We start from the raw sequence: 26,642 nt of genomic DNA on the forward strand, positions 1-26,642 counted from the left end.
TAGGGGTGTTCTGTGCTGACTGCACTGTTGGGTGTCTTAGCCTGTGAACTCAGTGAACACAGCTCCAGATTTGGGCCAGTCTGCCTCTGCCCAGCAGAGACATTGTTTTTGCTCCAGTGACCGTCACAGTGCCTTCAGGATTAGGGCCATCCATCTGGAAAATTTTCATTGCCCTGAATGGTAAATGTGGGGGAGGTGCAGTCTTGTGGTGACATCAGTTTTGGCATGGGTTGCAGGCATGAGGTAGTCCTAACCGGGAACTTCATTGTTACTGCTGCAATCTTGTTTACCACCAGAAAGGTGGTGGACAGGGCATGGCTGTAGGAAGTCAAGACGCAGGGCAGTCTTCAGGGCTGAGGGCTGTGACTGGCAACAGCTCCCCTGGAGCCTTCCAAGGTTGCTGTGAGATTGGAGGAAGAGGAGCTCAGAGGCTGTCACTGTGCAGAGGTTGGGGACGCAGGCAGGCAGGGGCATTATGGAGGATGCCAGCATCTTTCGCACAGGCTCAGACCTACCTGCCCTTAATCTCTCACTACACCAGCCTGACCTGCAACTTTAGACACAGAAGGAAGATTTTCCTTTGTGGTCTAAGACCTGCCTTTGCAAATCCTTGTTTTCTGCACCCCATCACCCCAGAGGATTGACAAAGCAAATATGAATCCCTATTGGGGAAACACCATTCTCACCCACAGGAATGTGGTTTAGCCCAGTAACCCCCATAGGGCAAGCCAAGACAATCACACGCTTGTATGAAATTGACACCTTTCCAAAAGATACGCTTATTCTAGTTGCATTTGTCCATATACTTTCAATTCACAAACATTGAACTTCAGTGACTGAATACTTAAGTGACGCCAGAGCTACAGATGCTCTTTTGAAGCATCTTACCTACTCCTTACACAGAGACACCCTGAAGGTACCAGATCCAAGGGTAAGGGGGCTTCTTTCTTTTACTAAGGTGTGTATATTGGGGCTAGGAAGAGGAAGGACAGTGTCTGGCATTAGGCCTGGGGAATAACTTCATCTCTGAAATTAGGACCTTGGATGCGTTCTCTTTGTGAATGTTGTAAATTATGGCTGGGCGTGGTGGCTCATGCCTGTAATCCCAATACTGTGGGAGGCCAAGGTGGGAGGACGATTTGAGGTCAGGAGTTTGAGACCAACCTGGCCAACATGGTGAAACCCTGTCTCTACTAAAAATACAAAAATTAGTGGGGCATAGTGGCATGTGCCTGCAATCTCAGCTACTTGGGAGGCTGAGGTGGGAGGATCACTTGAGTGTGGGAGGCGAGGTTGCAGTGTGCTGAAATTGTGCCACTGTACTCCAGCCTGGATGACAGAGCAAGACTCTGTCTCAAAACAAAACAAACAAACAAAAACAAAAACAAAAAAAAGGAAATGATAAATTTCAGTGGTTTTAACTGGCCATGGTATGTACCTGTTATCCCAGCTACTTGGAGGATGAGGTGAGAGGATCACTTGAGTCTAAGAATTTGAGGCCACCCTGGGCAACATAGCAAGATTGAGTCTCTTAAAACTTTTTTCCAGTAATTTCAGAAAAACTATTCTGAAACTAATTGGTAGCACATTCATGGTTTTCAGCACTCTCTCTCTTTTTATTACAATTCTTCTTCCTAATAGCATCAGTGGCCACAGTTGCTGCTAGACATCCTACAGAACACAGGTCTGCTCCCACAACAAAGAACCATCTGGCCCAGATGTTGGGGTATCAGACCTGAGATGTGCAAAGCCAGCAGCCCCTTCAGCCAGTCATTCAACAGACACATGCTGAGAACACAGTGAAATAAGACAAGGCTTCTGCCTGTAGAGAACTTTTCATGCTCCTCAGAGAGGTTAGTGGAGAAGGCAGACAAGGAAAGCAGAATGACCGGGCAGTGTGGGAAACATTAGAGAACTGTTTCTAGGTATTTCAAACAGAGAATCTAATACAGGGGTTATTTTTATACAGCTGAGAAACAGAAGACAGTGCAATAGCAGGAAGTTGCTACCAGCCCCTGGGCTGGAGTGGTAAACAAGAGGGCGTGTTGCTTGAGCTGGGAGTTGGTGCTGCCCACAGGACCTCGGACCTGGGAGGGAGGAGCTTCCCAGCAGGGCTGGAGCCACAGAGACACCACAGCTGCTGCACGTGCCCACAAAATACTGTGGCAACTCCCTTCCCCCAACCCTCAAGCACCTCCCACCACCACTGCCCACTGCCAAACCTGGACAGAAGCCATTTGTCAGGAATCTGGGAATTGTGGTTCCCAAAACAGAGAGATAACAATGGCTGGAGAAAGAGCCTGAGAGCAGACAAAACTCACAAAGGCATGGTGGTGTGAGGATCATGACAAATAGCTCAGCCCTGCTGGAGGGAAAGGCGTCCTGTATTAGGCACAGGACATTCAACATCTCCTCAAAGTCCACAGGCAGCCAGTGACCCTGGTTCAGTGACACACCCATCTGCAGTGTGGAATGGACTCTGGCAGCAGAGTGAAGGATGGGTGGGCAGTGAGCCAGACCATGGTCATCCAGGTGGAAGGTAATGCAGGCTGGGAATGAGGCACCAGCCACCATGCCGACAAAGGGCTGGTGGGCATGCAGTAGAGTCGCTTAGACCTGGTGCAATCTGCAGGGAAGAAAGAGGGTCTAGCATGACCCCCAGGTTCTGGCCAGGAGGTAGCAGTGCTGGGGTGGACCCTCTGATTTCCACCCTGCTAGGCTGTCACTACAGCAATGGTAGTAAGCTACTCAGCCTCACTGGGCCCTAGCATCCTCACTGGCATGAATAGGGGTCACATGTTCCCTAGGGCAACATTCTGTGCAACTGTGATTTAAGGGTCTGCACTCACTCCTTCAGCATTTTGGATTTCAATATGTTTTCTTTCAGTGTCACTTTGTTGTCATGTAAATCAAGCTTCTCTAACCAGTGGGCCGCAGGCTGCATGTGGCCCAGGGAAGCTTTGAATGTGGCCCAACACAAATTCGTAAACTTTGGTAAAACATTATGAGGGTTATTTTTTTTTTTGCGATTTTTTTTTTTTTTTTTTTTTTTTTTTAGCTCATCAGCAATTGTGTTAGTGTGTTTTATGTGTGGCCCAAGACAGTTCTTTCAATGTGACCCAGGAAAGCCAGAAGGTTAGACACTCCTGATGTACATGATGAGTATATTACAAAAACCTTCCTGCTTGTTTGTACATTTAATCTGTTCTATATTCCTGAATTTCAAATTTAAGTTTTTATTTAAAAATTACTGGTCAGAAGCTTTTTTGTTTGTTTGTTTCATTTTTTTTGTTTGTTTGTTTTTGGTGCAAATTCTCATTATCACCAAAAAAAAAAAAAGTTTCATTCTAAAGTTCATACACCCTAGAATCCAGCTTGTAGACAGTGGATTTCACAATATTCCTATCTGAAATTCTTTCTTAGTTCTGTTCTGTTCCTATCTCTGGCAGAGTTCCCACAATTTATAAGACTTGCTACAAAACCACTAATTGAATTGCAACCCTTGGTTAGTTAATAGAGGTCAAAGTATTAGTTCTAAATAATGCAACTTGGTATGTTACTCAGAAATTCCAGGAAAAGGCTTTTTTTCCATAATTTTCAGTTTCATTCTTAGCAGCACACAACAATCACGTTGTTCAGCTCATGAACAAAATACTAAGTCACTGGTCGTTTAAAAAGCATATTGTCCCAATTAGAAACCCCAATTTTTTGCATGTGTTTTATGAAATCTGAATCCTACAAATTAAGTTCTGAGTGTTAGAAAATTTCAACTTCTTCACTCTATAAAAACATAGTGGGTTGCAACAACTTCTTACCTTGGTACGGATTAGACAAGGCAGGATAACTGATACGACTTCACATCGAAGTTAAATCTAAGTGTGCAAAGCACACCATTCTTACCCTCAGAGAGTGCACAGTCTTGTTTGAAGGCAGCCATATAAAGCTATCATTGTAATCCATTTTGGTAAAAACAATTTGATGAGATGCCTGAAGGCTTGTGGAAGCACAGAGTAAGGGATTTCATTCATTCCAGGGGGCTCAGGAAGGAATTCCTGGGGAAGGAGACACCTGCAGTTCGTCTCAAAGAATGATGAGGTATTAGATTAAGGATGTGTAGGCTTTTCTAAACCCACTTTCACCTTAATTTTACTAATTTATCGCACTGAGCTTTCCTTCCAATGATACTGTTTTACTTACTGTAGAGTGATCAGTTACCCCATTTGCAAGGAACTTTGCTGGTTTCAACCCTGAAAGTCCCATATCCTGAGATACCCCTCATTCCTGGGTCAGTCAGACACCTGGTTCCCCAAATGTACTGTCTCCCAGTTGTACTGTGTGTCGTTGACTGTTGCTTTGCTCTTGCCAGTTTCTTATCTAGAATGAGCGATTACCTTATCACTGCCTTGAATTCCTCATGGGACCCGCACAGACGCTTGTACCCAGTAGATGCTCATGAAGTGGGCATATGCATAAATGTTGGTACCTCTTCCTCTGTAGACAGCACTGAAGTACAGATCACTGAAATGACTGACTCAAGAGCCATATGACAGCACCAAGTTTAGGCCGATTGCCATGTCTTGGGCCCTTGTTTCCTCCTTGGTTATAAAAGGTCTTATAGTGCCCTCTGGTGGTGTCAGGAAGCTGTCTAATCCCCTGAATTATAAGGCAGAAATCATGCCTTCTCTTCTGTATTCAGTGCGAGTCATAAGAAGACCATTACTACTAATGTCAGTGCCTGTGAACTGGACTTGACCTTTTGATTAAACAATCTCATTCATTTCATGATTCTGAGATGCTGAAACAATGAAATTCCCTATCCCTTCTAGAGCACATGAAGGTGGATAGGTGATATCAAATGTTGAACTTACTTTGCAACTGGTTACAGGCTTCATATCCAATCTCATCGCAGAGATGATTCAAGCCTCTGCTTATGTGGCTCATTCAAATGTAACCCACAGCTCCTCTGGCCCCCTAATTCCTCCATTAGAACATTAAACTGCAGAGGGCGTGTGGTAGCCCATCAGTCTTCTGATGAATGGAATTGGCTGATGGTCTAAGTCATCGTAGCCTCCCTTGTCCCGGGTGGAATCAACCCTTTGACCCTTTACCTATGGCTGTCCGTGGGAATCCCTTCTCACTGGAAATGACGTAGGGGCAAATAAAAATGGAACCCATCAAGAACATGGGGCGTAGGAGCAGAAGAGAGATGTTTCTGTTTGCGTGGGGTCAGATTCTGCACTTGATAGGGATACGCTAAATTGGGATCTGATCTCAAGATCTTTAAAAAATGTCCTCCTCTTGTTCCTCTCTTGCCTTTGGCCTCTGTGGCCTTGGAGGTAATGGCCTTGACTGATGTCTAAAGATTTTTGGGATTTATTTACAGTCAGGGTCGTGAGGCCCAGGAATTGGAGTCAGATGCCTGGGGTACAGATGCCCATTGTGCTGCTCTGTTCATTAGTTTACTGCAGTGGAGAAGAGTGTGGGCTTTGTGGGGACAGCTGCAGGACTCCCAGGCAAATGACCTAACCTGCCTGAGTATCCATCTGGTTGTCTGAAAAATGCAAGTCATTCTGCGACCTCTTAGGTTTCTATGTGTACTCAGTGACGTTATGTTTTCCAAGACCTTAGTGCAGAGGCCTGACATATAGTAAGTACTTAAAAGTTGGTAGTCTTTTATGGTTATTATCATAATCTATCATTCATTCATCCAGTAACTATTTATTGAGAACGGGGGGCTGAGACATGTAAGCTATCACTTGAAGGCTAAGCAGGTCTTGGCCTGATGGGTAAGGTCAAGGGGGAGCAGGATTTTCATTTTTCAGGGGAGGGCCATGGACCCAGGTGTGGGGTTGAAGGGTTTGGACACAGATGTGCATGATGGGGAAAGCATGGACAAGGTCTGAGGGGAAGGGATGGATACAGGTGTGTGGGGAAGGGATGGACACAGGTGTGTGGGAAAGTATGGACACAGGTGTGTGCAGTAAAGATATGGATACAGGTATTGGGGGAAGGTGTGGAAGTGGATGTGTGGGGTGGGCATGGGTGCAGGAGCGTGTGGTTGTCAGGGCACGTGGGAAGAGGAAAAAGACGCCGAATTTGTTTAATTTGAATTCTTACCTCTGAATTTTTTTTTTTTTTTTTTTTGAGACGGAGTCTCACTCACTCTGTTGCCCAGTTTGGAGTGCAGTGGCGCAATCTTGGCTCACTGCAACTTCTGTCTCCCAGGTTCACGCGATTCTCCTGCTTCAGCCTCCCGAGTAGCTAAGATTATAGGTGCACATCACCACGCCTGGCAAATTTTTGAATTTTTAGTAGAGTTGAGGTTTCACGATGTTGGCCAGGCTGGTCTCGAACGTCTGACCTCAGGTGATCCACGTGCCTCGGACTCCCAAAGTGTTAGGATTACAGGCGTGAGCCACTGCACCCAACCCTGAATTTCTAATATACTTCAGCAGCATCCTCACTTCTCTCTGCTGTATGGCCAGTTGGAAAAAGACCCCCACCAATGTGTTTCCTTCTCAGAGGCTGCCCTGGCATGTCCTTGCCGAGTCCTTCCCACCTGTGTCTGGGTGGCCCTGTGAGGCTCTCAGTTAGTGTTTGGGCGTCTCAGCCCTCCTGGACAGGAGGCAGCTGCCAGCATGTGGGGCTCCATCTCTGCTCGTCATGCTTATTCCTGCGTGTGCCAGCACTTGGTTTGAGTATTCGGTATGTTGGATTCAACACAGGCTGCCATTTTAATGTCATGCTTTTGAAATCGTTGTGAGGTTTTCTTTTGGTATTTCCTAATTATTATTTTTTTTCCATTTCAAATAAGAAGAAAAGATAGTGTTGAATGATACCTAGATATTTTCATTCCAGCGGTTTTTTTCCTAGTCTCACCTACACAGGTTCCAGTGAGTTCAGGAGTTTACCTTCATGTCCATGGCACAGCCCATAATTACCCTTCTCTGTCCAGGGATGTATATTTGCATCTTTCCTTCAACTTACGAAGTGAATGGAGGGGAAATGTACAATTTTAATTGAGTTTGAAGTAGCTTTCATCTGACCAGCCCTAGTGCTGGCGCGTGCCTCTTCTTCTGTGAGCAGAGGGGCTACTGCGTGGGAAATGGCTAAACCGCCTGCTTTGTCTTTCACTGCAGGCCGTGGCCACCCAGGAGCCCGATGTGCAAGGCAGGTGTGAGTGCCAGGATGGCATTCCTGGAGATGAAGGCCTGGAGCTGCGGTCTGCGGACTCGGCAGTGCCCATGGCCATGACCCAGGCTGCCGTGCGGCCCTGGGCACCCTGCCTGGAGAACATGACCACTGCCCCAAACAGCCTCGGGCCAGGCCCCGCAGCCCCCTGTGCAGGCTCGGACCTGAAAGACGCCAAGATGGTGACCTCCCTTGCGTGTGGAAATGGAGTCTGTGGCTGCAGCCCTGGTGGCGACACGGACACCCAGGAAGCCAAACTCAGCCCAGCCAAGCTTGTGCGCCTCTTTTCCACCAGTCGGAAGAGGACGGGTGCCCACCCCGAGCGGCCCCACTCCATGGTCCTGGTGGGGAACTCCTCCACATGGAACACCCTCGCCTCCTTCCGGAAAATGGGATCCTTTAAGAAACTGAAGTCCTCAGTCCTGAAAGGAATTCAGAGCCGAGAGGGGTCAAATGCCTGTTCAAAGGGAGAGGCTTCGGAGCATGGCCTGGGAAAGTCCATCCCAAATGGCGCTGTCCCAGGAGCCCAGGCAAGCAGGGGCTCCCCCTTAGCACCGGGACCAGCATGTGGTGCCCTCAGGCCAGCAGAGTGGGGCACATTGGACGGCTCCGACCTCGAGGACACGGACGATGCCTTCCAGCGGAGCACACACCGCTCCCGCAGCCTCCGCAGAGCCTACGGCCTGGGCCGCATCTGCCTGCTGGATGCGCCCCAGAACCATGCGACACCCACGATAGCCACTGGCCAGGTGCCCGCCATGTGTGAGATTCTCGTGAGGGACCCTGAAAACAACAGCATGGGCTACAGGAGGAGCAAGAGCACGGACAATCTTGCCTTTCTGAAGAAGAGCTCCTTTAAGCGGAAGTCCGCCTCCAATCTTGCAGACCTCAGGACGGCCCATGACGCACAGGTACCACAGAGGACCCTGAGCAGTTCCTCCGCTGACTCCCAAAAGCTTGGGTCAGGAAGGACCAAACGCTGGAGGAGCCCGATAAGGGCCAAGGACTTTGACAGAGTCTTCAAACTTGTGAGCAATGTGACTGAGGCCGCCTGGAGGAGGGAGAGTCCTAGGAGTGGGGCCCCATCCCCTGGAGAGGCCAGCCTGAGACTCCAGGCACACAGCCGGCTGCATGACGACTACTCCCGCCGCGTCTCCAGGAGCACTGAGCAGGACAGCAGGCGGGGCGGGGCGGTCATGCATGGGACCACTGCAACCTGCACCGTGGCCCCCGGTTTCGGCTCAGCCACCTCTAAGGGGCCCCACCTAGACGCTGACACTGCCGTATTTCCTCTTGAAGCCAAAAGTTCCTGGGCGGTGGAAAGCGACAGTTCCTGCACTTGCAGCTCTTTGCCAAGCCCGATTGTCCAGGATGTGTTGAGCAAAGACTCCTGTGACCCAAACGCTGGCAGCCAGTTGACATTTGACCCTGAGCAGCCTCCCACCCCTCTAAGGCCCACCACACCCAAGCCCCAGAGCCCTCAGAGCCCCCAGAGCCCCGGGGCAGGAAGTGCCAGCTGTCACAGCAATCACAGTGCCCTGTCTGCGAATTCAGAGGAAAGTGAAGGAAGGGCAGAAGAGCCTGCTCAGAGAGAGCCAGGGCCTGTGTCCTTGCAGGATCCCCTGGAAGCCACACATGGTGATGAGGGCAGCAAGGACCTTCTGATGAACATTGGTGTGGCAGCCGGTCCAGAAGAAAAGGAGAAGGAGGAGGTAAGGGCAGCGGCGAGGTCCCTCATGTGGGCGACCCTCCTGCGGGAAGGGAGCTTGCACAGGTGTTGCCCTTGGTCCCTAACCTGTCAAGGTCAGTGGCCCTCTGCTGACCTTGTTGCCCTTACAGTATTAGTGGGAATGGGAGTTGTCAGGTTGCTGTTTACCAAGTTCAGAAGTAATCTCTATCTCCTTTGAAATAAATTGACAATGTACGAGATTCATTGAGATGACATTTGCCACACCTTTCATTCAAAAGATGTTTATTGAACATGTACCAGGTACTAGATTCTGGGGGAAAAAAATAAGTTGTAAACAAACTGTCTTCTGCTCCATGCAGCTCTGACTCATATCTTTCTTCTTCGTATTTTAAGCTGTTTCTGTAACCTTTCCCACAAAGTACATATAAGTGAAATTCTTTCTGTTAAGAGACCTGTCCTAATGTCACAGCACCTGTGGGTGTCACTTGACCAGCTGGAAACCTCTGTGGGCTGGCAGTGCCTCTGCTTGAGTTTTGCTCGTGCCCACTAGCCTCGTTCCACCCATTCTGCCCAGCAGGCTGCATTCGGCTTGCACTGCCAGCCCAGATCCCATGCCTGCCAAGGGCAAACCAGGGATGGAGCAGCGAGGGGTGTGTGAGTGAGTGAGCATGGAGTCCAGCCTCTGCACACAGCCAGGCATATCAGCTGTTGCAGCAGGGCAGGCAGCCCCAGGTGCCGGCACAGGTGCTGGCTCCATGCAAGGCTGCGGCTGGACCAGATGTACTGTAGCTGGCTTCCGCTCCAGGCACCAGCGTGTGGACGAGGGGAACGTGGTGACGAGTGAAAGCTCAGAGATACCAGGAATCGCAGAGCCCCAAAGAGTGTGTTACGGCCTGTCACAGCCTGGTTCTCATCTGGGCTCCCAGAAGGGCCACAGCTCTCTTCTTCTCATCACCTGCATTACAGCAAGCAGGCGGGCGTGTTTCTGGGAGCATGTTTCACCCCATTTGTGTTATATCTCCTTCAGTCCCACTGCCCCACTCCAGTATGCAGCTCTTGGGCTGGTCTAGCCCCACCACTGCTTCCTGTTGCATGTTGCAGCTTCCTGGTGCTGGTGGAAAGTGGGAGGGTTATAGTGTTACAGCTTTAGTTGAGGGAATCCCAAGGTTTGGGCCCCCAGAAGGGTTGCCACTCTTCACGCCTGCAGTCCAGGAGCATGTCACTGTCTGTAGCTCGGTGAGCTGGCCAGGAATTTGTTGCAGCCCCTTTAACTCCCACCTGCAGCTGGGCGAGCCATCCAGGAAAGTGTTACAGCTCCTTTCGCTCCCACCATTGGGCAGGTTCCACATCCAGGAAAAATGAAGTTACGTGGACAAATGGAGGGTGAGCAAGGCTGAGAAGAGCTTTATTGGGTGACTGAACAACTCTCAGCACATAGGAGACCTGGAATGAGTTGCTCCTCTCTGCAGGCAGGTACTCCCAATGAGTGGCTGAGTCTGGGGGTTTTTACAGGCTCAGAATGGAGGAAGTGCATGCTGATTGGTCCATGGGCAGGCCTGGAAAAAGCACCATTTGATTGGTTGAAAGGCATCAAGGAAGTTCTCACTCCAGGTCGCTGACTTCACACGAAATTGGCATCTGTGCCCTGAGGCTTCAGGCTGTCCTTGGCTTGAAGGTGGGGTTTCACTGGGGACCCGCCCCTTCCCACCTAGGTACCTGTCCACCTCCCACCACCATCACTAAGTCTGTTTAATTTCCTAGGAATGAATTAGGAACATGCAGTTTGGTACCTGTCGGCCTTTGAATGATGCTTGTTTAAAGAGATTTTTATGATGGGTTATTGTACTTATTTTAGAGTAGATCATAAGCTCCTCATTAATTGACTAAGCTAATAGCTGTCAAGGTTACAACAGCAGTTTTTTTCATATTCTATCAAACATCTTTATAATTTTCACTTTATAAAGCACTGAGTAATATTATCTTACATAGCTGGAAGATGGGGAAACGCATTCATGTGTATATATTGCAGATTATTCTTCACATACATTTCTAGATTGATTTGCAGGTATAGATGGTGCTTGCCATAGAGAATAATCCCCTAGCAAATGCTCCTTCCCACCCATCCCTGGGGAGGCCCTCAGTTTTGTCTTAGCACCTACAGATGAATGATTGCACAGCAAGTTTGCAAACTCAGAAGCCAGGACAGCCTCTGCACTGTCCATCTTGACCTTTGCTATACAGACAGACCTGGTTAGTAGAACCTTTGTAGAAAGACCTAGAAAGTAGGACTATTGCAGAGTACTTTCAGATTGAGATTAGTCTCAAGGTCCCCTGGGCAGCCAGAGAAGTGAGACTGCATATTGTCTGTTACCTGAGGTTCCCGTGGAGAGCTCACCAGTTTGAGAGGTCTTGACTGTTGAGAACCGTCTGCTCATTTGCATATTTGAGCCTGTGGAGCAGTTGTAAGGACACAGGAGTAGTTACCAGACTTAGGAAGGAGTTCCAGTTCTGCTGGCTCCTGTTTGTACAACTGACCAAACTTCACTAATTCCTGGGTGAGATGAAGGATGAAGGGTAACACTCCTTCCACTAAACACCCTACCTGCGCCACTCGTAGTTTGTAACCTCCCCTCCCTAAAAAAGGATTTGTATATGTCTGGAGGGTTTTTTTATGTTAAAGATTGGATTTTATTTTCTGCTTAACAGAATTATTTTTTTAAAAATCATTGAAATATTTTATTCCTGAGAACCTGTTAAGTGAATATATATGAACTAGTGTGTAGTTATTTGCCAGGGTGATTTTGACCATTTTATGGTTTTATATGTATATTTGCTATTGTTAGTTATATCAAATTTAATTTCTACCCACAAAAGATCACGAAAGATAGAAAGCAGAACAACAATTATATTGAAATTCAGTTTATTAAAGGTGCGTGCACATGTTGGTAATTCTACGAATTTGCCTCCAGATACTCATCACATTTTTCAGTTGCAGTCATTTCTTCAAAATTCTTTTTTTTTATTGAGACAGTCTCATTCAGTTACCCAGGCTGGAATGCAGTGGTGCGATCTTGGCTTACTGCAACCTTTGCCTTGAGTTTAAGCAGTTCTCATGTCTCAGCCTCCCAAGTAGCTGAGATTACAAGCGTGTACTAACATGCCAGCTTAATTTTTGTATTTTTAGTAGAGACAGGGTTTTGCCGTGTTGGTCAGGTGGTCTTAAACTCCTGGCCTCAAGTGATTCGCCTACCTCAGCCTTCCAAAGTGCTAGGATTATAGGTGTGAGCCACCACGCCTGGCCTCAGAATTCTTATATAGCACATCAGGCTTCCTCTTGTACTTTTGTTTTCTTGAGATGGAATTTCACTCACTCTGTCACCAGGCTGGAGTGCAATGGTGCATCCCAGCTCACTGCAACCTCTATTTCCCGGGTTCAAGCGATTCTTCTGCCTCAGCCTCCCGATTAGCTAGGATTACAGGCACCTGCCAGCATGCCCAGCATGCCCAGCTAATTTTTTGTAAAGATAGGGTTTCTCCCCTCTTGTACTCTTTTTTTTTTTTTTTTTTTTGAGACGGAGTCTCACTCTGTCGCCTAGGCTGGAGTGCAGTGGCGCGATCTCGGCTCACTGCAAGCTCCACCTCCCGGGTTCACGCCATTCTCCTGCCTCAGCCTCCTGAGTAGCTGGGACTACAGGCACCTGCCACCATGCCCGGCTCATGTTTTCTATTTTTTTAGTAGAGACGGAGTTTTACCATGTTAGCCAGGATGGTGTCGATCTCCTGACCTCGTGATCTGCCTGCCTCAGCTTCCCAAAGTGCTGGGATTACAGGTGTGAGCCACCGTGGCGAGCCTGTACTCTTAATATATATGTCAAAAAGAGAAAATATAGTTATGGCTTTACCCATAACTTATACATTGCATCTTATACACTGGGAATGTTCGGTGTTACTTGTAGAGAAGTGCTTGTGAAGTAGAACCTGAAACCTTTTTTATTTTGGCTTTGGGAAACAAAATACAAACTAAGGGAAACAAACAGGAAAAGGGTGAAACGCAAGGATTCCAGCCTTCATGAGTTAAAAGCAATTTTTGTCTATTTTGTAGCATTACAAAATTAAATTTGTCTTTACTATTTTTCAATATACAGTTTTTTTAATTCAGCTCATTAACAGTAAGGTTCTACTTATAGGATTAAAGCAAATTTAAACTTATTGTTGAATATGAAAAGTTGTAATCAACATATATTATGGTGTTATTTAAAATAAATATTATAATGTACTTTCAATAGGGAGAATAATTTTTATTTAGAATCACTTATTTATATCATACTATCCTAAAAATAACAAAATAATCGTTGAAAAATTTTAAGCAGTCTAACAAGATTGTGTATTGCTGTGAAAAAGAGCTGGGAAAATGTCCTGCCGCTTTAATTTACAAAGCATGCCATGCTCCTGCCACCTAGTGGTAAGCTTTAAGAGCAGTGGTTTGTTGAACAAGTACTTAGGCTTGTGACCTGTTTTAAGTTACAGGTTGCATTTACTTGTTGACAGTGCTGTCTGTTGCCTTATGGAGGTGTTGCCTAGGAGTTTGGAGCATTCATGCTGCTTCTCCTACCAGCTCACAAGGAGAAACCCCCTCCTTAGTGGGTGGAAGCTCAGGCAGCAGAGTCAGTGGTTCAGGTAGTGCGAAATATGCCATGGAAAAAACTCTTAAATGATGACAACCAGTTGGACCCCTCTCCAGGGAGCTTTGGTAAGCTACAGTCTCTTGGCACATGTTTCTAGTTGAGTTGGGACCCTGGCTCTATTATTAAAAGATCCCTGGCAACCGGGCAAACTGTTGAACTTCTGCCGTGGGTCTTCTCAAGGGTAGGATATGGAGTAACTTCATCTGCCCCTGGGGATGGTAAGAGCCAGTGAAATTACAGATGTCAAACACTTAGCCCGCCCTTTGACACTGACTGCCCACTGTGTGGTTATCACTGTTTAGATGATTTTTCCATCCTAGATTGACATGGCTTTTTAAGACAGGGACATTAAGGTCGGTTCTTTCCAGAACTCTTTTTCAATATAACACTGTTACAGTCTTACAGGGGATGGAGAAGTTCTTCAAACAGTTAGTTTGACATCATGCTACTTAAAAAAAAAAGCATAAGAGTTAAGTTCCTGCATAATCCAACATTTATATTTTCATGAAACCATGTCCCCAACCAAATTTGTTGAACACATGTCAGATACAAGAGACCAGTTAGGTATGACTGTAGGGAATGTGGTGATGCCAAGGAAGTTGTACCTGTGCCCAGATACACCTAAAACATAGGAGAACTTGATGGATTCAATTCCATAAAAGTGGTAAAAGCAAAATGCTATGGGTTTCAGAGGACTTGCAGTTCTCACCCATGTACCAAATCAAGGAAGGCTTCATAAGGGTGACTGAATCTGATTTGAAGAAGGAGGATTTCTACAGATGGTTATGGAGAGGACAGGGGCATTTCAGTGAGGTGTAGAGTAGGTTGGGCATGTGTGCAGAGATATTCTGTGATTGGAGAGAACAGGAAGTAATGTAATTTGGTTTGATATAGAGGAATAATCCAAGTTAAGATGGAATCATTAAGCAGAAGTCAAACAGTGCATAAGGAATTGTCATGTACCTCAGCACTCAACACCTGCTATGTGAACAGAAGGGGTTGAAACAAAAAGAAGCTGTCTGTACTCTCATGGGTTCAGAGTCTAGCTGGTGACAGGAATGTGTGCAGGTCATTATGATGTAGTGGTAAGGGCTCCTCATGAGAATGCAGTAAGTGCCGCAGGAGCCCCAAAGGCGGCAGAATGAAGAACTCTGGCTGGAAAGTGGCAGAATTGGGGAGGGACAGTGGAGTGGGGTCTTTAGTGCCCCGGGCAGCGGTTGCAGAAGGGCACTGGACTTCCAGGCTGCCGGGAAGAGTGTAGAACAGGAGGCAGATGCCCACATCTGAGCTCAGCTCTGCTGCTTACCAGTTCTCGACCTTTGCTAAACCTCATTTTCCTTGCCTGTAAACTGTGGGTGGTAAGTGTCCCGACCACATAGGATCGTTGTGCAGATTAGCTGAGGTGATGTGTGGACCTAACATGGGGCTTTGTATATAAGTTTCTAGCAAAGTGATGCATCTGTTGTGCTCAGGGAGCTGCAGATGGCTTGCAGAACTTCTGTACAGGGTGGCTGGGTGGAGAGGAGGGAGATCAGGTTAAGCAGTTAGGTCTGGACATCATTAGGAAGGGCCTCGCTTACAGCTGTGAATTTGGACTTTACTCTGTAAGTGGTGGAAAGTCAGTGACATTGTCAGGGCAGGGACTCAGAGGGACATTCCGTGGCTGGGGTTGATCAGACCAGCTCTGTAGAGAGGTCTAATTTGCATAACATCAACTCACCGGTTGTAGGTATGCAGTTTGATGATTTTTGGGAAATGTAGTGTGTGCAGCCACTACCACCGTCCAGCTAAAGAACACTTGGCTCCCCCCAGAAGGCTTCCCCACGCCTTTTACCATCAATCCCTGTTCCCACCCAAGACTAGGCCACAGCTGATGGGCTTTGCGTCTACACCTTTTATTAAGCAAACAATTCAGTGATTTTTATATGTTTATGGAGCCCTGCAGCCATCACCACAGACTAATTTTAGCACGTTTTCACCACCCCAGAAAGAAGCCTCATGCCATTTGCAGTCACTTTCTGTTCCTAGCCCCAGCCTCAGAGCTATTTTTTGTGTCTATTATTTTACTTTTCTGGACATTTCATAGAAATAGAATCCTGTAATACGTGGTCTTTTGTGACCGGCTTCTTTCACTGAGCAAAACCTTGTTTTCAAGGTTTGTCCATAGAGCATGATCAGTGCTTCCTTCCTGGTTAAGGCTGCGTAATATTTCAGTGCATGGCTATCTGTACCGCACTTTGTGATCTGTTCATCTGTTGATGGAGATGGGTTGCTTCTGCCTTTTTGCTATTATGAGTAATGCTGCTATGAATACTTACATACAAGTCCTTGGGTGGAAATATGCTTCCTTTCTCTTGGGTGGATACCTAGGGGTGGAATTGCTAGGTCCTGTGACAATTCTATGTTTAATTATTCGAGGAGCTGCCAAGCTGCTTTCCAAAATGGCTGTACCATTTTAGATTCTCACCAGCATTGTATAAGGGTTCCAATTTCTCCTCAACCTTGCCAGGGCTTGGTATTGTCAGTATTCTGGACTCTAGCTATTCCAGCGGATGTAGAGTGGTATTTCATTTTGGCTTTAATTAGTATTTCCCTAATGACTAATGATGTTGAACGTCGTTTCATGTGGTTATTAGCCATTCAAGTGATCTGATTTAGTGAAGTGCCGATTCAGATCTTTTGCTCATCATTTCTTTGCATTCTTTGTCATCCTTTTATTGAGCAGTTAAGGTTTCTTTATATTTCCTGGCCACCTGTCCTTTATCAGATAATATGATTATTCAGGGTTCTCCAGAGGACGAGAACCAATAGGATACATATGAAAATCGGCTGGTGTGATTAAGGCCAAGTACCAAGATCTGCCATCTGCAGCCTGGAGAACCAGGAAGCCACGCGTGTAGTTCAGCGTGAGCCTGGAAGCCCGAGGACAAGGTGATGGGGTGGAGTGCTGGTGTAAGTCATGGAGTCCGAAGGCCCAAGAACCAGGAGCTTCAGTGTTCCTGGGCAGGAGAAGGTGGATGTCTGCCAGGAGAGGAGGGGAATCCTGGCCTTTTGTCCTATTTGATGCCTCAAGGGATTGCAGATGCCTGCCCACATCCTTGAGGGCAAGTCTTCTTTACTTACTCTACTGATTACTGATTCCAATGCCAGTCTTTTCTGGAAACACCCTCACAAACGCACCCAGAAATAATGCTTTATCAGCCTTCCGGGGATTCTTTCACCCAATCAAGTTGACACATCAAATTAATAGGAATTACAAATATTTCTCACAGTCTGGCTTGTCTTTTAAATTTTTTAATATTTTTCTTTTTTGAGACAGGGTCTCACTCTCTTGCCCAGGCTGGAGTACAATGGTGCAATCACAGCTTACTGCAGCCTCAACCTCCCAAGGTCAAACAATCCTCCCGCCTCAGCACCACCCCCACCCAGTAGCTGGGACTACAGACACACAGCACCACACCTGGTTAATTTTTGTATTTTTTGTAGAGGTGGGGTTTCACCATGCTCCCCAGGGTGGTCTCGAACTCCTGAGCTCAAGCAGTCTGCCTGCCTCGGCCTCCCGGAGTGCTGAGATTACAGGCATGAGCCACCACTCTCAGCCCAATTTTATAATATTTTTTAAAGAGTCAAAATTCCTAGTTTTGATGAAAATTCAGTTACCAAATTTTTGTAGTTTTCTGTAGATCGAAGAACTCTAAGATTACAAAGATTTTCTCCTGTGTTATTTTCTGGAAGTTTTATCATTTTAGCTCTTACATTTAGGTATATGCCCCATGTTTAGTTGTTTTTGTGTGTAATATGAAGGTTCATTTTTTAATATATGAACATCTGTTTATCCAGCCTCCATTTATTCAGCTGCCTATGGTTTTTGTACTGCAGAGAATGTAAGTTTCCATACTCCTCTGGGTTCTCATTCATTTTTTTCTGACAAAAACATTACAGAATTTGAATCACAAAAATTAGAGTTAGAAAGATAATTTTTAAATATGATATTATGTGTGCTTTCAAAAAATGTTTTTCTAATGAATTGAACATGTTGTTGCAGGGACATTTGCCCTGATATGACAGTTAGTGTTTTATGATATTTCCTAAATAGTATGCCTGGGGTAGACATGCAACAGGTATCTTCTCTTACAGAGGGCTTTTTAGTGTGATCTGAAGAGAATTAATGTGCCTTCTATGAGTCATCTTTGTGCTAGTTTATGTTCAGTTTCTCCTAGAATGTTTTTAGCTTGTTTTTGTTTCTTTTCCTTTTGCTGGAGAAAAATGTGAAAGAGAAAAAGGATCTATTCCAGAAATACTAAATCATAGAAATTCACATCATGAGTCTAAATGTGAAAGTAGCTTTTTACTTTAACAATGGAATCATTTTCTAAGTCAGTTAAAAAAAAAAAGTTTCCATTTGCTCTGAAAAGGTTTACGCTCATTATTACCTAATTCTTTTTCAACGGAAAGTTTCAAAGTATTTCTGAAAGGGTGCTCAACATTTGAGTCAGGCATTTCAGTACAGACTAGTTAAACCTGCAAATTATGTACTTGTGAAGTTCTAGCCAGAGTGAGGACCCCCTGGGATGCAAGCCAAAGCTGCGGAATCCCGAATCTCCTCCAGCACTGCTGACAGGCTACAGAACTTTATACACTTAAACACACACACACACACACACACTGATAAGATTATTTCTACAAATGCAGAATCTAAATAAAATTATCGTATACCTGTAGTTTTGAACTTTCCAGTGGCTCATTTCTAGAATAGTTTCTCTAGTGAGATACCATTAAATAGGATTTTCTCATTAAAAATAAGGGGGGAGGGAGACGGAATCATACCCCTATACCTGCACAAGAGACTAAATGCCAACTCTTATAGAAATTACCACAGTAACCATTTGTAATCAACTTGTCATGATGTACTGCATCTTATTAATGCTATGCATGTTAAGCTTCCTGAAGTTTAAGAAATGATAGGAACCAATATCATAATATATTCTTCAGTGTTTTCTTATTTTATCTTAATTAGCACCTCGTTTTAATTTGTGGATAGGAGGGCATAATTAGACCTTAGTGAAGTACTAAATACAGAAAGGTACACTTCCATATTCTTCAGGGGGGGAATTTTAGCTTGATGACTAAGAAACTGATTTCAGTATATGTTTTTCTCCTCTTCTATATTTCTCTTCTTGAACTTCTCTATAACAATTAAGATCAAAGGCCACCCAGGGTGGAATTGCTTTCAACCCGGCTTGGTGACACCGATTGATTTGGCTGTGTCTGCCATGATGGTGATGATTAGAAGGAATGCCGTAGGTTTTGTTGGTGGGGGCCAGAGTACACATTGCCAGAAGTCACTATATAAACAACATTACCTGTTTCTTCTACTTCTGACAGTCTGGGGACAAAATCACCACTTGCAATGCTCTGGGGCAGACTTCAGGGAGTCAGTTGGTGCAGGAATAGAGAGAGGGGCCCTGTGGATTGGAGAGGATATAGCACTCACAGCTGCTTGCTGCCCTGCACTGATCTAGTAACTTTCTAGGATACCAGGATCCATATGGCTGCCAGCCAGCCATTCCCAATTTGAGTGCTCAGGAAGCTGGATGGTGTAAGGTAGTTGGGCCTTGTTCTGCTGAGTTCTGTCCTAGTTTTATTGCTAACTAGCAGTATGTTCTTAAGAAAGACCCTTGACCTACTTAAGCCTCAACTTCTTAAAAAATTGGGATAATAGTACTGCCTGAATTAAATGAAATAATGCATGTATGGTACTTACCACAGTGCCTTGGAACATGGTAAATCCGGTTAATAGTAGCTTTTATAACAGAAATCATTGTTATGATTGAAATTATTTCCTTTGGTCAGACATTTCAGTACAGACCAGTTAAACTTTGCAAATTATGTACTTCTAAGTTATAGCCGGAGTGAAGACCCCGCCCTGAGTTACAAACCAAAGCTACAGATTCCTGAACCTCACCCAAAGCTACTGAATTAGAGTCCCTGAGGTTTAGACCCAGAAATTTGGACTATCAGCAATCAACTCGGGAAAATGACTTTTGTCAATGCAAACTTTGAGACTCGCTGTCCAGGCTGAGGCTCCTCTAGATATAAAGTGTCCTGTACTTCTCCAGAATAGAGTGATTGAAGCCGGGGAGGCATGCCGGGAAGAGAGAAAGATTGCTTGTAAAACTTTTCAAGCAAGAAATGGTGCGATAAAGAATTGGTGTGGCTGACGTGGTGGCTCATGCCTATAATCCCAGCACTTTGGGAGGTCAAGGCTAGAGGACCACTTGAGCTCAGGAGCTCGAGACCAGCCTGGACAGCATAGGAGACCTTGTCTCTTAAAAAAAAATAAAAAGCCAGGTGTGGTGGTGCAAGCCTGTGGCCCCAGCTACTTAGGAAGCCAAGGTGGGAGGATTGCTGGAGCCTAGGAGATCGAGGCCACAGTGAGTTATGATTGCACCACTTCACTTCAGCCTGGCTGACAGAGTGAAACCCTGTCTCAAATAAAATGAAGAATTTGGTCTAAAATATGTTGAGCAGTGTAAGTCTAGCAATTGCTCCATCCACTACTGAGAACTAGAATTTTTACCAACTCGTTTGGGATTTTAAAAAAGTAACTGTTTCTTGAAAATAAGAATATAAATAATAACAGCTCAAATTGATATGATGCCTTTTCAGTGGATGAAGTTCCATCATGCAACACTGTTGCATTCAGTTTTCACAGCCACCTGTGATATAGGTGATTTTTGTATTTGCTTTAACAGATGAGTAAACTGAGGCTTGGAAAAGTTCAAGGACTGTCACATAAGTAGTGAGGGGTGGGGTCGGGCCTGCAGCTGGGTTTCCAAATGGGGAAGGAGGCCTAGAATCAGCATCTGCTTTGGGATGTGGCTTGCAGACATGCTCATCATTTATTAGCCTCCTCATCTCTTGAGGAATCACTTAATCTTTCTTATCTGTAAAGTAGAGTTAAATGCATCTACTTCGGAGAGCTTTTAAATTAAATGATATCTTCAACAACAACAAAAAACACAGCCCCATTTGAAAAATGGGCAGAGGACTTGAATAGACATTTCTCTAAAGAAGATATGCAGGTGAGCGGGTGGATCACCTGAGGTCAAGAGTTTGAGACCAGCCTGGACAACATAGTGAAACCTTGTCTCTACTAAAAATACAAAAAAAAAATTAGCTGGGCATGGTGGCACGCACCTGTAGTCCCAGCTACTCGGGGAGGCTGAGGCAGGAGAATCACTTGAACCCAGGCGGCGGAGGTTGCAGTGAGCCAAGATTGCGCCACTGCACTCCAGCCTGGGTGACAGAGGGAGACTCCATCTAAAAAAAAAAAGATATGCAAATGATAAAGTATATGAAAACATCTTCAGTGTCACTAATCATTAGGGAAATGCAAATTAAAACCATGGTGAGATACTACTTCACACCCATTAGAATGGCTACTATAAAAAAAATAACAAGTGTTCACAAAGATAGGAAGACATTGGAACCCTTGTGCATTGCTGGTGGGAAAATAAAATGATGGTACAGCCGCTGTGAAAAACAGTGTGCTGATTCCTCCAAAGTTAAACATAGAATTACTGTATGATCCAGCAATTCCGTTTCTGGGTATATGTCCAAAAGAATTGAAAACAGGACTCAAACAGGTATTTAGACACCCATGTTCGTAGCAGCACTATTCATAAGAGGCAAAAGAAGGAAACAACCCAAGTGTCTGTTGATGGACAAATGGATAAAAAGTATAGTGTGTACATATACTGCGGAATATTATTTATGCCTTAACAAACATGCTGCAGGCTGGGCGCAGGGCTCACGTCTGTAATCCCAGCACTTTCTGAGGCCGAGGTGGGTGAATCATGAGGTCAGGAGTTCAAGACCAGCCTGGCCAACGTGGTGAAACCCCATCTCTACTAAAAATACAAAAAATTAGTTGGGCACAATGGTGGGTGCCTGTAGTCCCAGCTACTCAGGAGGCGGAGGCTGAGGCAGGAGAATCTCTTGAACCCAGGGGGTGGAGGTTGCAGTGAGCCGAGATTGCACCACTGCACTCCAATGCTGGCGGCAGAGTGAGATTCCATCTTAAAACAAAACAAAACAAAAAAAACATGCTGCAGCATGGCTGAACCTTGAGGACATTGTGCTAAGTGAAATCAGCCAGTTACAAAAGAATAAATACTGTATGATTCCACTCACATGAGATCCGTAGAGTAGTCAAATTCATAGAGACAGAAAGTAGAGTAGTCATTGCCAGGGGCTGTAGGGGAAGAGAGTATTTAATGGGTTCAGAGATACATTTGAGAGAGATGAAAAAGTTCTGAAGATGGATGGTGGTGATAATTACATAACAGTGTGAATGTACTTAATCCCACTGACTCATGCACCTAAAAATAATTAAAATGGAGGTGGGTGCAGTGGCACATACCTGTAATCTCAAGCTACTCAGGAAGCCAAGATGGGAAGATCACTTGAGGCCAAGAGTCTGAGACCAGCCTGGGCAACATAACCAGACCCCATCTTATAAATTTTAAAAAGTAGTCAAAGTAGTAGACATTATATATGTATATATAAAAATATCACATATATTATATTATATATCATATATAATATATAAACATACATGTTTAAATATGTAATAAATATATATTATGTATAATATATATAAATATATATAAAATATATATAAATATATATATTTTACCACACACACAAAATTAAGTGATGTGCTGTAGGTTAAGGGCATGTTTCAAATGCTGGTATTATGGTTGATAAATTTGCATTCCACTTTCCAGCCCAAACCAGTTCTTCTTGACTTTTTTTTTTTTTTTTTTGAGACAGACTCTTGCTCTGTCTCCCAGACTGGAGTGCAGTGGCATAATCTCGGCTCACTGCAGTCTTCGCCTCCCGGATTCAAGCGATTCTTGTGCCTCAGCCTCTCAAGCAGCTGGGATTACAGGTGTGCACCACCATGCCCGGCTAATTTTTATATTTTTAGTAGGGCAGGGTTTTGCCATGTTGGCCAGGCTGGTCTCGAACTCCTGACCTCAAGTGATTCACCCATCTCGGCCTCCCAGAGTGCTGGGATTACAGGCGTGAGCCACTGCCCCCGGCCTCTTCTTGATGTTTTAGGTGGGAATGTTTTGGCTGGTTGGGATGGGCTAGTTCTGCTAAGGTGATTCAGTCCCTTTTCTGGCCATTTGTTTTGGGAATTCACTGGGTGACACAGGAAAGAAAGCCACCTTGGACTCCAGGGTGACTCCAGGGCCAGAGCGGTGCCATGTTTAGTAGGTCAGTGCCACAGGTAGGGGACAGGCGGCTGAAGTCTTGCATACAGTTTGTGACCAGGCAAAGGATTACAGCCTCACTCCTTAATGTATATGTTTTTCACGTTTACTCACAGTGAGCATACCTTGTACATTTGGCTTTGTACTTTTACTCTTTGTGATATAAATTTTTCATCTGTAATTCTTTAACTGCCAAGTTTTGAATTAAACCTACTGGAAATATTTGGCAGCAGAACACATTAGATTCTTGTATTCCTCAGTGAAAATAAAAAAGAAGCACTACGGGTGCTCCTTGCGATCTTGCCTTTCCTTTGTGATGGCTCCTGTGCGGGGAGTCCATGCAGCCCGAGTGTCTGTGCTGCACAGCACATCAGAGGTGGGTGTTTACCTGCCCAGGGAGGCCCTGGACCCTTAGGAGTTTAAAGCAGGTGTGATACAATCATGTGTAATTAATAAAAGTATAGAAGCTTATTGTTGGCAAGGACCCATTACCTTGTTCCTCATGTATCTGAGACTAAGTAAAACACTTTCAGAATAGGATTGTTGATCATGGGGGAAGGGAAATTGCAATTATTTTGTTTGTAGAGTGGCGTAGGATTTCAGGAGATGATGGAGGAAATAGGGACGGGATGGCTGACTTCCTTATCTGAAACGTGGTCACTGATTTTGAAATACTTAGTGGTCCTCTATCAGTAATTTCAAAAAATGAAAGTAAGTTTATTTACATTGTGGGATGGAGGCCAGGGACAGGAGTGTATGAAAATGTAAAGAAAGATAAACAACAGTCTGGGTATGGTGGCTCACACCTGTAATCCCAACACTTTGGGATGCTGAGGCGGGTGATCCCTTGAACCCAGGATCCCTTGAACCCAGGAGTTTAAGACCAGCTTGGGCAACATGGCGAAACTCTCTCTCTGCTAAAAATAGAAAAATTAGCCAGGCGTGGTCGTATGCACCTCTAGTCCCAGCTACTTGGGAGGCTGAGGTAGGAGAATCACCTGAGCCTAGGAGGTGGAGGCTGCAGTGAGCCGAGATTTCGTCACTGCACTCCAGCCTGGGTGTCGGATAGAGACCATATCTAAAAAAAAAAAAAAAAAAAATAGAGAAAGACAGCAGGTTGCTAACATATTCAGAGCTAAAATATGGTTATTACTTTTGAAATATTAAGTTCTCCTCAATCAATAAGTTTAATTTCCAAAGAGGAAAGTAAGTTCATTTTTATAAAATCATGTTTTTTCACTCATTGAAAATAACAAGTTTGAAAGTAGACCTTTATATTCTTTAGCATGTGTTTCAGAGATGAAACATGTTTTAAGATGTGGTCATTATGTGCATTTATTTCATAATATGATGGCTTTAAACTGTCTCTTTACTCTTAATTAGTCCAGGCATAAAATTGCAACCTACGGCCGGGTGTGGTGGCTCACGCCTGTAATATCAGCACTTTAGGAGTCTGAAGCAGGTGGATCCCTTGAGCTCAGGAGCTCAAGACCAGCCTGGCCAACATGGCAAAACCCTGTCCCTGCTAAAAATACAAAAATTAGCCAAGCAGAAGGATCACTTGAGCCTTGAAGGTTGAGGCTACAATGAGCCGTGATTGCGCCACTGCACTGCAGCCTGATGACAGAGTGAGAACCTGTCTTTAAGAAAAAAAAATTACAACCTACCAATTTTGTTTTCTCTACCTGGATGTCAATCTCGGTGTCGTGTTACTATTGATTTTGAGATGGCAGGATGGTCTGTATGTTTTTCTTGAGCCTAGAAAACGGAACCCCCTTGAACAATTATCATGAAGGCTAAGGGGGAAAAACCTATCAGCCTGGGAGTGTTGGTTTTGGGGTCACGGTGGTGACACGTGTCTATGATGTGAGGGAGGCAGGTGAGGTGAGGGGCACAGGACATGGTCATGGGCTGGGATGGAGTTTGTCACCGTCATGCGGAGTTCATTCCTTTTTTTAAACTGAAGAAGAGCTCAGCTACACTGATTTCTCCATCTTGTATTCTAAGACTTCACTAGTGATTACATTTTTCTGAAGTACTAGTGTTTTTATGCTCATGGAACTGGGCTAATAGTATTAAAGTAAGTGTTCTCCATGAACTTCAGTATATTTGCATTTTTAAATGAACTACCATATCAGTCTATAAAACAGGTTACATACAAGGCCATAGGGTCACCAGCTGTGTTTTTCGCATCTTTTATCATCCACGTAACACATTCAAGGACAATTGAAGTATCTAATATCACCACCATGCTCCTCTCCTACTTCAAGGGAGATAAACATTCATTGTTTTAAAATGTTTAACAAATGACCAAACTGTTTCCTGAATCCCAGGGACAAGGCCACAGTTTTCTGGGTTATGATAGTTGCTTATTTTTTTGTTTTTTGGAGACTCTTTAAAAATGATGTCACTATTACTGACATGCATGTCACCCCATTCCGTAGTAATTAGAAAAGGTTAGCTTAGTCACTTGTGCTTCATTTGCTGTCAGAATTCCACCAACCAGTGAAGATTCTTACAGGTTAAAACCTAAGATCCTAGTAAAAAATGCAGCACATTTGTAAGAATGTAGCCCAGAGTTACTATTTATTTTTACCTACAAGCCATAGAAAGAGCAACCCAGTAAATGATGTTTCTACTTCCAGTATTGTGCCTGGTCTGTTTCTGGCCCAGGCCCTGTCCTAAGAGCGAGGCCTGGGAAAAGAAGGGACAACTTAATGACCCTGTCTGCCCCTTCCCAAGATGGTCCCTAAAGTAGCAGAAACTGTGAGGGGTGCAGCAGAGCCATCTTGAACAGGCGCATTTGTGAGACAGCATTACTCAGTGAAATGCAGCGTGTTATGCCATTTACTTAGTTTTAAGCTGGGTCAGAGGCCATCCCTCCTGTCCTCCACTTTGCATGGGTAACGGGCTCTTATAGGAGCCCCTCCCCTCACAGTGGTTGTTCCTCAGCTTGCCTAAGTGATGCAGGGAGTGTTGCCTGGACAGGTGGAAAGAGCCAGGGAGTGGAGGACCAGGAAGCCCACCTGGTGGTTGGCCCTGTTTATGGGGCACCTCCCCACGTGCCGGGATAATTCACCTCCCCTGCAACACACACACCCTATTGAAAGCAAAAGGCAGCTTTAGACAGAAAGATTATTCCACCAGGCCAGGCATGGCAGCTCACTCCTGTAATCCCAGCACTTTGAGAGGCCGAGGCGGGAGGATTGCCTGAGCCCAGGAGTTTGAGACCAGCCTGAGCAACATAGTGAGACCCCTATCTCTACAGAAAATTTAAAAATTAGCTGGACCTGGTGGTGCATGCCTGTAGTCTCAGCTACTCAGGAAGCCAAGGTGGGAGGATCACTTGAGCCTGGGAGTTGAAGGCTGCAGTGAGCCCAGCTCACGCTACTTACTTCAATCTGAATGACAGAGTGAGACTGTCTCAAAAAAAAAAAAAAAAAAGGAAAAAAGAAAAGAAAGATTATTCCACCTAATTGTTGTAAAAATTAAGGATGAGAAACCAAATATGATTTACTCCATGAAACAAAATCGACTCTTGGTTCCATAGATGACCAGTTAGGGGAAGAGGGCCTAGGCAAGGAGAGAGAGAGGAAGAGAACATTGGAGAGAGGTGAAGGTGAGGGCTGTGGGAGGAACCAACACAGAAGAGTCCGAGCTGGATGCATGCGCGTGACTGTGTCTACACACATGGATGAATGGAGAAATAGCCCAGAGAAATACATAGAGCAGAAGCCAGCAGTGCAGACTGCGTGTGTGATAAGCTCATGGAGGCTTTTTGGGGAGCAGTAT

At 45.1% G+C, this 26,642-nt stretch overlaps 1 protein-coding gene across 4 annotated transcripts in view; it reads left to right on the forward strand.

The window, feature by feature from the left end:
• The window catches only part of SPATA13 (spermatogenesis associated 13), a 328,520-nt gene that overhangs the window by 237,651 nt on the left and 64,227 nt on the right, over nt 1–26,642 (forward strand). For 3 of the 4 annotated variants that reach the window (XM_057299639.2, XM_063595919.1, XM_034936461.3), the window contains one exon: nt 7,140–8,903. The exons of the other annotated variant lie outside the window; for it this stretch is intronic. In XM_057299639.2, the coding sequence (XP_057155622.2) occupies nt 7,140–8,903 (1,764 nt within the window). The remainder of the gene's footprint in view (nt 1–7,139; nt 8,904–26,642) is intronic. 4 annotated transcript variants of the gene reach the window in all.

Source organism: Pan paniscus, chromosome 14 (assembly GCF_029289425.2).
Source record: "Pan paniscus chromosome 14, NHGRI_mPanPan1-v2.0_pri, whole genome shotgun sequence".
NCBI lineage: Eukaryota > Metazoa > Chordata > Mammalia > Primates > Hominidae > Pan > Pan paniscus.